Raw genomic sequence first — 10,548 nt, forward strand, 5'->3', positions numbered from 1 at the left:
CCTGTGCAAAATGAAGGCCCCCTCGGCCAGGCGCAGTGGCTCACGCCTGTAATGTCAACACTTTGGGAGGCTGAGGCAGGCAGATCACGAGGTCAGGAGTTCGAGACCAGCCTGGCCAATGTGGTGAAATCCCATCTCTACTAAAAATACAAAAATTAGCTGGGTGTCATGGTGCATGCCTATAATCCCAGCTACTTGGGACACTGAGGCAGGAGAATCGTTTGAACCCAGGAAGTGGAGCTTGCAGTGTGCTGAGATCACACCACTGCACTCCAGCTTGGGTGACAGAGCGACACTCCATCTCACCAAANAAAAAAAAAAAAAAAAAAAAAAAAAAAAAAAAAAAAAAAAAAAAAAAAAAAAAAAAAAAAAAATTGAAGGCCCTCAGTCCCTCTGCCTCTGTTTTTAGGTTTTGTTTTGTTGACTTTTTTTTTTTTCTATTATTTTTGGTCACTGCCTGCTGGCATGCTATGCCCCAGCCTGGCTGGGGGATCCGAAGGCCTTTGCAACTCCCCGTCTCTGTCTTCCACGTGTCTTCCTGGGACTCCATCGCTAAGTCAGGTTCTCCTCAGGTCTCTGCCTTTCTGAGCAGCCTCCCTCTCCCTCCCCCTCGCTCTTGCACTCTGCCAATGCTGTGCCTCTGCTTTTCTCCTCACACACTTTTCAATTTCTCTTGTTCCCTTTCACCTTTATTTCTCCTTTAATTGGTCACAATAAAATAGAGAAATATGTTTATTTCCTAACAGGGTTTCTGATTTCCCATTTTTTAACACAAAAGGCAGACAAGGAGACATTTCACAATACTCCCTGTAAACAAACCCCCTCCGCTGCCTGCGCCTTCCGGTCCGTGCCCAGCGTGTGCCACTTGTCCAGCGTGTGCCAGTCACTCACACAGGGACTTCTGTGAGAGCTCAGCATTCCCTGCCTTTCTCATCTGGGTCTTGCAGTCCAGTGAACTGTAGCTCCAAGCTCCAGTTCAAACACTAGCTAACTGCATGACCTTGAGAAATTCACTAAACTGAACTTCAGTTATCATTTCTAAAATGGAGATCATAATTTACACGTTTGAGAAACATGGTAAGAAACAAACGCAACCAAGTCTTCCATGCAGTAAGTGCCTGGAATATTCTGGCTTCTTTCTTCTTCCCTCCCTTAGCTGATGGGCCATGTGACCTTGAGAGCGCCAAGCCCAGTGACAACTTGGAAGCAAATCACAACCCACAGCACCTGGTACTGTGGGCTGAAGCCAATATGCTGCTTTTAGGTTTTGTTTTTTTGATTTTTATTTTTTGGTCACTGCCTGCAGCCATTCTATGCCTCTGCCTGGTTGAGGGACCAGAAGGCCAAACGTCAGTATGTCTGGCTTCCCCTCTCTGCTTTGTTCTCCTCTCTCCGTGGGGTGCTGGGGGAGACGCGTCATGCCCACTTGGTGCCAAAGCCACACGCCGCTCTGACTCACCGGCAGCTGTCCAGCCACACGTCCCCGCCGCGCAGCCAGGCCCCGTGGTCCTGGTTCTTGTAAGCAATGAAGTGCCTGATGATGGCCGGCTCCCGGGGCTTCAGCGGGTCGGCGTCCTGGTGAGGGCTGTATCTGCAGCACACCATGGGGAGGGCACAGGTGGTGGTGTGGGGGGCACGCCTCTGCTGACTCCCTTCTGGGCTCTACGAGCCTCTCTCTACTCACAGTGCCCAGGAAGGCACTGACTACACAGAAACCCATTCTCATTGAATGAACCTTCTGAGCTTATCAGAGAAGCAAGAGGTTTCTCCTCCATGGCCCAGCCCATGCGGGCTATAAACGGGGCACCTTTCTTGTTCGTCACTACCACTGAAGAGCCTGCCCCCAAGGGGAGTCAAAGCACAGAGGAAGGTTCAGCCAGCCAGTCCCAGCAGCGCATAGCAACACAGTGCTCGTGGCCCAGCAGGAGAGTCTGGGGACTCCCAGCTCTTCCACTAACTGGCAGGTCACCTTGAACTAGTGCCTCTTCTGGGGACTTCTTAGTTACAAAATGGAGTGCACTATCGTGTTGCCAGCGTTACTCACTTTTGATGGAGACCAAGCAACTTGTCTCTTTAAAGGGGATTGTTTTTGCTAATTACCTTGAGGTTTCAAAAGTACCTTTTAAAAGTTGCCCCTGGCCTTTGCCTGAACAGCAGGTTTATTTCTAGGAATGACCTGCATATTCTTTCCCATTAAATTGATGGTGAAATTCTTCCCTTCTATTCTCTTCACCCTTTCATCCTGGCCCAACCTCTTGTGGCGGTGCTCATTTCTGCCGACTCACCAGGTATTCACTTTGCTGTGGGATCTAAAAACCTCTGGGAATTTCTATCTTCCTTTGGCTACTGGGGCCGGAATCCTAATTCAGACTTTACCCTGCTCAAGTTTTCACCATTGTACCCCCAGCAACTAGCTCAATGCCCAACACAAACCAAGAGCTCAACAGATGCCATGAATGAATGAGTGGCTGAAGGAGAGGGAGGCAGAAGGGACTGCAAGGTCACCCTGGACTGTGTCTTCCCAATGGCTGATTACCTGGCAGAGATGATCGAGAGGAAGGGCCGCTTGTCCTTGGCAGAGGCCTCGGTAGTTTTGACTCCGTTGTCTATGATCATGCCAGCCTGCAGGGAAGAGACATTCAGGGACATATTAGCTTCTACTGCGGGCTGCAGGCATCTTCTCACACCCAGCCTCACTGCATACTTCTGAATGCTCCAGGAGAACCAGCTCGGTTCTCAGGCTGCATCAACAGAAGTAGAGGATCTACAGTGAGGGAGGTGAAGACGCTGCCTTATTTGCATGGCTCAGACCAAATCTGGAATATATGGAAACTGCAGTCTACACAGGCATGCGTCTTGTCCAGGGCCACATGGCACAGTTCATGTGTGGAACCCACACTGCTTTGGACAGTTATTAGCCCAGGCCTCAGGTCAAGAACAGGTGTTCACGCTTAGGAAATTTATCGGCTGTGATTTAAAGGAAACGCTGAACCTAAGTGCTGTCTTTACCTTGGGCAGGGGTCAATGACCTTCCTACGGTCTCATTTTAGCTCCGGCCTGACTTGAAGAGAGAATCTGGCTTTCCTGTTTGACTCCAAACATGTCCCCTTTGTCAGCTGTGGGGTAGGGAGAAATGGCATGGTGCCGCCCAGGAAGGCCACCATTCAGTCTTCACTCCTTTCCAGATCCTCTTGGCCTCTTGTGAATGCTCAGACTCGGATTTTTCTTCTTTAGATAACCGGCGGGCACTGTGGCCATTCGTTCTCCAACTGGCTTATCATTCGGCAGCGGTGATGTGAGTCAGGTGATGTGGGGTTGACTCGCAGCTCTCCACTCCTACTATGACTGGGTAAGTCCCTTCCCTTCTTTAGCCTCAGTCATAGCATCTGCAAAATGGGCTAGTAACACCTATATCACGTGATGGTTGCCAGGACCCGATAAGAGACCCCAGGCGACACCTCCTGAGACAGGTCACTCTCAGTGTGGATGTGGAGTCAAGGCTTTGGGCATAAACACCAAGGATGGGGCCTCCTCCTTGGCTCTGACAATGGAATCAACGCAGCTAGAGCCTCCTCTTAGCTCCTTCCGTCCCTACCTCAGAGACTGAGACCTGCTGTCTTCCTCAAGGCTCGTCCCTACGCGCACCCGTGAGCCCTTGCACGCCTGCGTGTTGGAAACCATCCACCCACATGCGCTCCCCGCTTTCCAGCCTCTCCACACCTGCCAGGTTCCATGTGGCCCAACTCCCTGCTCGTGGGAAGCCTTCCCAAGTGGTTGGTGTGGGGCATGTCTTAACAAGCAGCCAACACATTCTCTCCACTGTTCCCCCTGCCACCAACAGCGATACGCCCCTGCACCTGCCTCTGTATGAAGACAGCTCTCTGAGGTCCGTGTCAGCCTCAGAAACGCCCTCTCTGATACTCTGCTCTAATTCTCCTCCGTCAGGGCGAGACTGTTGTCCTCCCCACCTCTGTCCCCTGCCCTATGACACTGCCTGCTTTCCTAGTTCCTGGGATACAACACTGCCCAGAGATGACTCCTCTGTCTCTGCCACCCAGCCCCCCTGCTCGCCCCATCTCGTAGGTGTCAGCACAGGTCTATTCTGAGACATGCTCCCTTTCGGTCTTGTCTCCGGTTGGGCTTTTTTCATCTTTTTACTTTTTGACTCTGAATGTATCTGTTCCCCTTGAGGTATGTCCGTTTCTTCATCGGTGCCATTAGGGATTCAACCAGAACACCACCCTAGGCATTTGGGAGCCTCTCTGCACACTGCCCTGGCATCCTTGAGGCTACCTCTGCCCTCACAAACAGCGTCTCTGGTCTCAGCTGTGCTCCAAGCTCCATTCCCAGGCCCCACGACTCTGGTCTTGACTGCCGTCCTTGCTGGGATGTCCTTGACAGACTCAAGATCCCGGTCATCTTGGGATGCCCTCTGTCCCCCCGTGCCTAGCTTGGTGCTAGACACAATAGCAGGTGCTTAGGACATGTTGATGAGCAAAGGAAGATGACTGGGGACTTTGTGTCCCACCTGGCCACTCAGCTCTGTGCAGATGCAGCAGCTCATTCATTTCCCAAGAAACAAGACAAGAGGGAACAGCAGAGAGCATGCCAGCGCTGCCTCCCCCGCCCTTCAGAACCACGTCTCCATTTCCTTCTGCTTATAGATTAGGCTAACTTTTCATCTTTGAGACCGCATCCATCACCACCAAGCGAATTGCAAATTAAATTCAGGTGCCCAGCTCAGGCAGTTCTCCCCCGTCAACGTGAGTGAAGGCACGACTTGCTCCTTCTGCTCTGGGCATGTGCTAAGTCCATCCATGCCTGTACGGGAACCACCACAGGAGATTCGTGTGAAGAATGTGGCCAATGGCCTGGGAGGCCTCACATGGCTGCTCCATCTTCTTCAAGACTAACATTAAGAAGGCAGTTGTGGTTGGGTGTAGTGGCTCAGGCCTGTAATCCAAGCACTTTGGAGGCCAAGGCAGGTGGATCACCTGAGGTCAGGAGTTCAAGACCAGCCTGACCAACATGGTGAAACTCCGTCTTTAAAAAAAAAAAAAAAAAAAAAAAAAAAAAAAAAAAAAAAAAGGCAGTTGTTTCCAGCTGTCGCCAACTGGCCACCCCGGCTCTAATCATCTGCAGGCCTGGGAAGGGGACTGAGAGGCTGGCCAGAGAGATGCAGTCTGGAAAGACTTACCCGGTAGTTGGAATGTGCTCGGTTGTTATGGAATTTTCCCAGTGGAATGTGCTCTGAATAACCTGGGGAGTACATTCCCGCAGAGGGGCCCGTCGGTACGTGGTGAAAAATGAACCAAAATCCAGTTTCCTGTGGGGAAGGACACAAGGGGAAGGCCACAGTGTTCAGCCCCAGAGAGCTTCTGAGCCAGGCGGCCACACAGCCCACCCTGAAGGGTGGGTCTAGTACCTAGCGCCAGCACCCATGCAGGCCCTTGATGCCCACCCCAGCACACCTCCATGCGGTCCGGTCTGGAAGGAAGACGGTGTACAGGAGAGCCCACCATGACAGTTAAAGTCTTGCAGGGGTTCCTGCTCTATCAGACACGGCTCAGGACTGACGTGTGTCAATCACGGCAGGGCTCAAACTCCTCCTCTCTACACACAATGAGAGGATTTCAGGAGTGTTCTCTGCATGCCCCTTTCATTCTACAGATCAGGAAGCTGAGTCCCAGGTCAAGGTCAGGGTCCCACGGAAGGCCATGGGCGGGGTGGGTGACAGCAGGGCTATGTGGATGGAATGCTGTGCTGCCACCCTGGCCGCCACCTCCCAGCTGTGTCTGTCCCCAGGCACGTCAGCGCTCCTAGATCAGCTTCCTCCCACATCATAGGGGTTAATAATAGCACCTATGTCACCGGGTTCTTGCAAAAATCAAATTATGTGAGCTTACAACACTGATGTGTCAGGTACCATTCTAAGTTAAATCATGGCATTCTAATATGATTTATTATACATAAAGCGTTCAGGGCTAACTGTGGTTACCAGTATTATGAAGTGACAGGGCTGTCCTTTAAAACCAAGTCCAAAGGACGCCCCCGACCCACCACCCCAGTCTGTTCTTTTCCTTCACTGCAGCTAAGCCTGTCTACGTGGATGTCTGGACTTGAGGCTCAGAGCACACGTTTCGGGGTAGACCTCAGCTGTCTCCCTGCCTCCAGCCCCTACCCTCGTCTTCTACCAGAGAAGGGATATTTCTGCTCACCTCAGATCCTGCAGCGGCGCAGTTGATGAGGTTGTTGTTAGGATTGGCCATCCAGAAGGTGGACACAGCGCTGCAGGGAGGGCAGAGATACCTGAGGTCAGATAAAGGGCCACCAGGGGTCACCCTGCCTCACAGTGGGCGCAGGTCGGGCACTCTGATATTGGCTTGAGAGTCTCGTCAGATATTTGAGAAATCATTGATTTGTTGATCTGAAACCCACTTTTCTCATTAAAGTGTGGTGTTAGTTTAAGCACTTAAAATGTTCAGAAATTAAAAAGAGCATGGGTCTTGAAAATAGAAGCCATGTGCGAATGATGTCAGGGTGGCTCTAAAATATGTGTAGGTCAGAAGGACCCAGGAACGTATCCCTTTCTAAGCGAGGGTCCTGCACTCGGAAGGCTAGCTGCACCGCGTCTGTCTGTCTCTCTTCTATCTAGAAAAGGGTCTGTGTGGTGGGGTCCTCTGTGGCAGCCAAGGTGGCAGCCACTTCCTCTCATCAAAGAGCACCATGTGGATCAGGAGAAGCCCCACAGATGAGAACAGGGGCCCTCTTTGGACAAGAAAAATGCACATGAGGCAAATTGAGAAGGGAGAAGGGAGAAGACGCCCTCCTGCCTGCTCTGCAGGAAGCTGGGGCAGTAGGTGGTTAAGGGCTGTGAGGCTCAAGCTGTGCAGAGCCCTGCAGTGCAGAAGTCTGGTGCTGGGCTGAGCTGAGTGAATGCATGCTCACACATGCACACGCCCTCCCCCGCACACAGAGAGGGGCCAGGCACTTACTTGCAGTCTTGCCTGGGCTTAGGGATGTACCCCGGATAGGAGTCCTCGGTGATCATCTTGCACATCTTACTGTCACGGTCTGAGGGGAGGAGGGTTCCGGACTTGACAAGCAGGCCAAGACAGTGGTCAAAGGTGTTGCGTTCCTCTGGTCCGTCTTCCGTGAAGAAGCAGTGTCCCAAAGAGTTATAACCCACGACGTCCTTGATCTGCAGGGGCCAAGACAGGGAGGCTCACCAGGTATCCAGTCATTCATGCGCTCACTCATTCATTCATTCAACAAATGCTGGATAGTATCGCCCGTACACCAGGCCCTGGGAGGGGCACTGCAGGTTTGGAGATGAATGTGACAAGAAGTGATGAGCCCGGGGAAAGTGGGACAGGGGACGGGATGGCAGCTTTTAAAATTCCTTTCCAGCTGACGGAGTTGGGGTGAGGCTCTATAGGGTAGGAAAGAGGGCAATATATCATAAGTGAGAAAGTGAATCCAAGCGAGGCCGTGGACTGAACCATGTGCACCCACGCTGATGAGCACACAGCTGAGTGCCTTGTGTACAAGGACTTACCACGGAGGGACTCCACAGAGGAGGTGCCACTGAGTAAGTGTGGAAGAGGGAACTCCATCTGGGAGCAGCCCCTGAGCTGGGGCAGGTACGCTTATTATTGAGACCAGTATTCATGCTCCTTACTCTACCCTCATCCAGAAATCCAAGCCAACGTGTTAGCCCAGGTTGCGCATCAAGCCACATTTGCAATGCCTGGCTTCAGAACTAGAATGGGCTGCAAACTCCAGCTTTTTGGTTTCCTTCTTGGAATCACACAGTCAGGGGGAAAGCAGGAAGAACATTTGCGTGGATATTGAGATACCAGGGATTCAGTTTCAGCAGCACATCCAAGCAGCAGGGGGATCTCAGACAAGCCTTCTGTGTTCTCTTCATGAGCTTTTTTTCCACCGCAAAAATGAAGGACTTAAACTCCATGATCTCTGAGGCTTCTTCTGGGTCTGAACTCATCAATCTCAGAACTCAGGCCTTCAGAGGGCCCCTAGCCTGAGACCCGTTTCCCTGTCCAATGGCAGACTCCATTCCCAAGCATAACGGGCAAACAGGTACCCTGCTTCTGCTCAGACACTCCAGAGAGATGTTCACTTCCTTGCAAGGTGGCGTGTTCCACAGTGAGGCAATGGTGAGAAATGCCTCACTTATCTTCCTTCATCCTCACCCCTGGGTACAGACTGCCCGATGATGTCATCCAACAAGGGAGTTCCTGCTTCCTGATGACATCAATGCAACCCACACCTATTCAGTACCTGCCACCGTGCCAAGCACTGGAAAATCCACATACCAACCAGCAACAACCCTTCCCCTCCTCCCCGCCTCCCGGCACTGTGAGCATGTCGAGAGGCTGTCCTGGGTATTGCAGCCTCCCTGGCCACTACCTACTAGATGCCAGGAAAAGCTCTTCAGTTGTGACCACCAAAAACGTCTCCAGACATTCATTGCCAAACATTCCAGTGGGTAGGAGGAAGGGTGACAGAATCATCACTGATTGAGAGGTCCTGATGTAAACACCACGGTTCCCTCCAGTATTTTTTTTTTTTTTTTTTTTTTTTTTTAGGCAGGGTCTGGCTCTGTCACCCAGGCCAGAGTACAGTGGTGCGATCTTGACTCACTACAACCTCTGCCTCCTGGGCTCAAGCCATTTCCCCACCTCAGCCCCCCGGGAAGCTGGGACTACAAGCGTGTGCCACCATGCCTGAATAATTTTTGTATTTCTGGTAGAGATGGGCTTTCACCATGTTGCTCAGGCTGGTCTCAAAGTCCTGGGATCAAGCAATCCTTCTGCCTTGGCCTCCCAAAGTGCTAGAATTACAGGCGTGAGTCCCTGCGCCCAGCCCAGGGTCTTTCATATGACAGCTGCCTACTCCTCAAGCCCCAGACAGCTGTCCTTTAGAAGCTCCCTCAAACCACGCTCCACACCCCAGTGCTGGACGGGTCCCTTCTACCTTTCAATCTTGTGGAAATCTCACACCATCCTCTATTCAATTCTTATTTTTTTAGAGATGAGGAAAATGAGACTCAGAGAAGGCAAGTGACTTGCTAGAGGTCACATAAGCCATATGTACAAGGTCACGGCTGGAAGCATGGTTTTCTGTGTCCACTCACTCCATAAGGGAGGACCCAACATGCGAGTGGCTCCGGTCCAGGCAAGCTCTCTGTTCTTTTGAATAAGCCTCCTTCCCTCCATCTTTGGTAACAGGCAAGGGTGTGATCTTGAATCCTATTCATTTGTTTAATAAGTCAGTCAGTATCGCGGTCAGCCAATGGGACTGCTTTCCTTTCTTCTAGTAAGCCCTGGAAGGTTGTTATAAATAGCCAGGGCAGACAAGCATGGAACGAAAAAGACGAGGAAATGTGGGCTTCCCAAGCTGGCAGGAACATCTGAGGTCAAGTTAAATGCCTTCAACTTTACAGAGGAGGATGCCAAGGCCCAGAGAAGGGACATGGAGTGTCCCAGGACACTCAGTGACCTCATGCTGCAGCTGTGCTCAGACCCAGGCCTCTGGCTTCCTGCCTCCTGCCCATAGCTTTTTCTAAATCTTCGGGACCCATTTGCCCTGCCGTGTGGATCACACTTTGGGTAGTTTTTCTTTGAATAGGAGCAAATAATGAGTTAGGTGCATTCTTACTCTAAAAAATGTCAGAGAAAGAAATTCCCTCCAAGACCCTCAAGATGTGAGAGAAAAATCCTCATTGAAAGGAAGAAAAATGACCACTGTTTATCGGATGCTAAATGTTTTTACATGTTATCTTATCTAAACTTCATCACGACTACAACTCTGTAAATGACACTGAGACTTAGAAAGTTGCCCCAAGTCACTTCTCTTGCAAGGACCGAATTAGGACTTGATTCCTCATCTGTCTGATTCCATAACCTGTGTATTAATCAATACTCAACAATGCCAGAAAGAAAAGGACTCTCTCATTTTGGGCTGCATTTCTTTCTTCTCCTTCGTAGTGGCATGAGGATGGCACACAGAATCAAGAGGGAAGCATAAGGCCGAGGAAAGCCCTGGGTGGGGGCAGAAGGCGCAAGTTCAGGTCTTTACTACGTCTCAAGCTGTGTGTGACTTGCCTAAGTGTCCCTGTGTGATGGGATGACGTCTAAAGTTTCTTCCAGCTCCAACGTTCTGGGCTTGTTCCTCCTTAGATCATTTCTCAGAGTTAAATATTTAAACTGTGACACAGCTTGAGATGATAGATGTAGACAGATGTTTGGATAGGTAGATGGATGGATAGACAGATAGCACATGCATAAACAAACATGCATATAGATTTAAGGGTGGCCATTCAGTCCCTATGTATGCCAAACAGAAGTAATATGTAAGTTCCCTGCCATTCTCTTGCACAAATTGTATTTTTCCCTTTGTTCTTTGGGATATCTTCCTCCCTGCTGATGGCTGGCAGTCGTGAAAGCAATTGCTAAATGCTGTTTTAAGTCTTCAGCCATTCTTTTTTTTTTTTTTTTTTTTGACGGGGTTTTCCCCTTTTTTCCC

The 10,548-nt window shown here is 50.7% G+C and overlaps 1 protein-coding gene across 2 annotated transcripts in view; it reads right to left on the minus strand.

Annotated features, from left to right (window-relative positions):
* Window positions 1-10,548, minus strand: part of LOC108289667 (cell migration inducing hyaluronidase 1) — a 177,089-nt gene that overhangs the window by 24,166 nt on the left and 142,375 nt on the right. For both annotated transcript variants that reach the window (XM_037731596.1, XM_017509183.2), the window contains 5 exons: window positions 6,996-7,201; window positions 6,219-6,288; window positions 5,198-5,326; window positions 2,537-2,622; window positions 1,460-1,591 (listed from right to left, as the gene is read on the minus strand). In XM_037731596.1, the coding sequence (XP_037587524.1) occupies window positions 1,460-1,591; window positions 2,537-2,622; window positions 5,198-5,326; window positions 6,219-6,288; window positions 6,996-7,201 (623 nt within the window). The remainder of the gene's footprint in view (window positions 1-1,459; window positions 1,592-2,536; window positions 2,623-5,197; window positions 5,327-6,218; window positions 6,289-6,995; window positions 7,202-10,548) is intronic.

The sequence above is a fragment of the Cebus imitator genome, unplaced genomic scaffold, assembly GCF_001604975.1.
Source record: "Cebus imitator isolate Cc_AM_T3 unplaced genomic scaffold, Cebus_imitator-1.0 Scaffold410, whole genome shotgun sequence".
NCBI classification, from domain to species: Eukaryota; Metazoa; Chordata; class Mammalia; order Primates; family Cebidae; genus Cebus; species Cebus imitator.